This window comes from Ruditapes philippinarum, unplaced genomic scaffold (genome assembly GCF_026571515.1).
Source record: "Ruditapes philippinarum isolate M1 unplaced genomic scaffold, ASM2657151v2 ctg3699_1_1_1_1, whole genome shotgun sequence".
Lineage (NCBI taxonomy): Eukaryota > Metazoa > Mollusca > Bivalvia > Venerida > Veneridae > Ruditapes > Ruditapes philippinarum.
Window position 1 is genome coordinate 12,688 of NW_026863583.1, and position 3,412 is coordinate 16,099.

The window sequence follows — 3,412 nt, forward strand, 5'->3', positions numbered from 1 at the left end:
GTAAATCACTTTCAAGTGAGTTCAAATTTTGTGATATATCTCTCAAAAATAAATCTTGGTATCTTTTATCAAACTTAATACGTGTATTAGTACTACTTGTAGGCTCATATAATGGTTCAATATTAGTTTTAAAAGAAAACGACAATGTGGCATGGTTGGAAAAAATATTGAATTCTCCGACCTCAAAATTGTCAAGTAAGCAAAAATTATCTTCTTGTGTAAGTAGGTAATCTACTACACTTGTTCCATTATGCGTGAAACAGGTAAATTTCCCATGATCACCTGGCCAGCGACCGTTAACTATTCGCTGATTGGTTGCTTTACAGAGATCAAGTAGATAATCACCGAACCGATTTGACGTAGTATCTCGAGAAATGCGAGGCATGGGATTATCAATAGTTATTACGTCACCACTACTAATATTTCTGTCAAACTGAATAAAATCAGCTTTACAACCAGTTCTACTATTAAGATCGCCTACTACAAATATTTTGCCTAGCAAATTATAGTCCATAATATCTTGTTCAAGTTGTGAAAAAATATCAATATTGTAAACGTTATGCACAGGGGAAGATTCAGGTGCGATGTATGTAAAACAAATATATATATCATCTCTAATATTAAAAAATGTTTTATCTATTTTTAACCAAATTATACAGTCTATAGAATTTTTAACAATTTTTATTCCTTGCCGTATAGTGTCTTTAATATATACCACAAGTCCGCCGCTTGACCGCTTTGCCCTACGGTGTTGATATTTCCGATATGAATGAATTGGGTTTGAATAGCCTTTAAGTTCAATATTGGACGATTTGTTTGTCCATGTCTCACTTAGACAGATAATATCATTTTTACATAATATGTCTAAAAAATCCTTGCATTGTTTTTTTCCCACAGTAAGTCCTTCTACGTTCCACGATATACATTTTAAAACATTCCCACTTGGTTCCTAGCATGATTCTCTATAGAGCTGATTGTTAATGTAAAGTTTGTCCATCTTAAGGTATGCTTCCTTTCCATCCCGGCGGGCCTGTAACATGATAGGGATTAACTTACGACGCTGATCTACTATTTCTTTTGGATACTGTTCTGATATGCCATAGATAGATCCCTTCAGCTCCTTAGCAGCTCGTCGCACCCGCTCACGATCGGGGAATTCCGTGAATTTAGCGACAATCGGTCGTGTTTTTCCGGCACTATATTGCCCAATGCGATGTACTCTCTGAAGTCGGATATCACTAGATGCATTTTCTATTTTAAGTTTTTCTTCAATGAATTGTAAGATTTTAACTTCACAGTTTTCATCTTTTTCTTCTTTGATTTTGTGAAACAATAAATTGTCCCGCATACTACGACATTTTAAATCTTGTATTTCTGACTTTAATGCGATTTCTATGCTTTTATGTTCTAGTTCAATTTTCGACATTTTACTGGCAAAACTATCTAACTCTTTGTGATGCTTATTCATTTCCAACAAAGTTTGACTATCGAAGTCGCTATGATGTCAGCTACTCCATACTTATCATGGTTAAATCACAAGAAGAGAGCATTGAAACAATGGTTTAAAGTTGAGACCTTAAACATATATGATATACAGTAAACTTATCGTACACATTCTTAAAATAAAACATAATCTATATACCAGTTTAGTAAAGTATATCTCATTAATTAAAACATTATATCTTTAATCATTTCATTTACATGACGATTTACAAATAATAAATTGTAAAAACTGGATATTTTTCTTAAAAAACAAAACAAACAAAAAAACCACCTTTTTTTTTAAAGTAAATGAAAACAAAATATGCATTAATTCCCTATGCAGTATGTATTGATTAAATTCATTGACAAGTACTATAACATTTATTTTTATTTAATGTTTGCCTTCGTACAAATCCAGTATCTGACCATTCTCTCCAGTATCTGACCATATATCAATGCAATGGAGCAAAACAATGCTATTTATAGATAAGTGATAACGGGTTAACTAGTTACGTAACTAGTTAACCTGATAATTAACTAGTTAATTCATAGGTTAACTAGTTACATAAATACTTAACTAGTTAACCTCTTAATTAACTAGATAATGATCAGGTTAACTAGTTACGCAAATACCTAACTTATGGTGGCATATTTCTGCCACCAGATAACCTGATAATTAACTAGTTAATTAAGAGGTTAACTAGTTACGTAACTAGTTAATTTTTTCAATAAAGAAAAGATCATAACAGGAAACAAATGCATGTTAGTGCCTGCAAACTGCCATCCCTTATTGTCAGCTTAATATTAAGAGGTTAACTAGTTACGTAACTAGTTAACCTGATTATTAACTAGTTAATTAATAGGTTAACTAGTTAAATAAATACTTAACTAGTTAACCTCTTAATTAACTAGTTAATTATCAGGTTAACTAGTTACGAAAATACCTAACTAGTTAACCTAATACTTAACTAGTTAATTATCAGGTTAACTAGTTACGTAACTAGTTAACCTGATAAATAACTAGTTAGTTAAGAGGTTAACTAGTTACGTAAAAACGTAACTAGTTAACCTCTTAATTAACTAGTTATTTATCAGGTTAACTAGTTAGGTATTTGCGTAACTAGTTAACCTCTTAACTAACTAGTTATTTATCAGGTTAACTAGTTACGTTTTATTGTAACTAGTTAACCTCTTAATTAACTAGTTAATTATCAGGTTAACTAGTTACGAAAATACCTAACTAGTTAACCTAATACTTAACTAGTTAATTATCAGGTTAACTAGTTACGTAACTAGTTAACCTGATAAATAACTAGTTAGTTAAGAGGTTAACTAGTTACGTAAAAACGTAACTAGTTAACCTCTTAATTAACTAGTTATTTATCAGGTTAACTAGTTAGGTATTTGCGTAACTAGTTAACCTCTTAACTAACTAGTTATTTATCAGGTTAACTAGTTACGTTTTTATGTAACTAGTTAACCTCTTAACTAACTAGTTATTTATCAGGTTAACTAGTTACGTTTTTATGTAACTAGTTAACCTAATACTTAACTAGTTATTTATCAGGTTAACTAGTTAGGTATTTGCGTAACTAGTTAACCTGATAATTAACTAGTTAATTAAGAGGTTAACTAGTTACGTAACTAGTTAACCTCTTAATTTTAAGATGATGATATAATAAAAGGATGGCAGTTGCAGGCACTAACGTGCATTTATTTCCCGTTATGATCTTTTCTTTATTGAAAAAATTAACTAGTTACGTAACTAGTTAACCTCTTAATTAACTAGTTAATTATCAGGTTAACTAGTTACGTAACTAGTTAACCTCTTAATTAACTAGTTTGTTATCAGGTTATCTGGTGGCAGAAATATGCCACCATAGAAAAACAAGCTGATTTGACTGATATAGCACACAATTATGTTTTCTAC

The 3,412-nt window shown here is 30.7% G+C and overlaps 1 protein-coding gene across 1 annotated transcript; it reads right to left on the bottom strand.

The window, feature by feature from the left end:
* Positions 1 to 949: 949 nt before the first annotated feature.
* Positions 950 to 1,468, bottom strand: LOC132722578 (uncharacterized). Its single transcript, XM_060707098.1, has one exon. It carries the CDS (start codon positions 1,466 to 1,468, stop codon positions 950 to 952), a length of 519 nt encoding a protein of 172 aa, XP_060563081.1.
* Between the last annotated feature and the right edge of the window lie 1,944 nt (positions 1,469 to 3,412).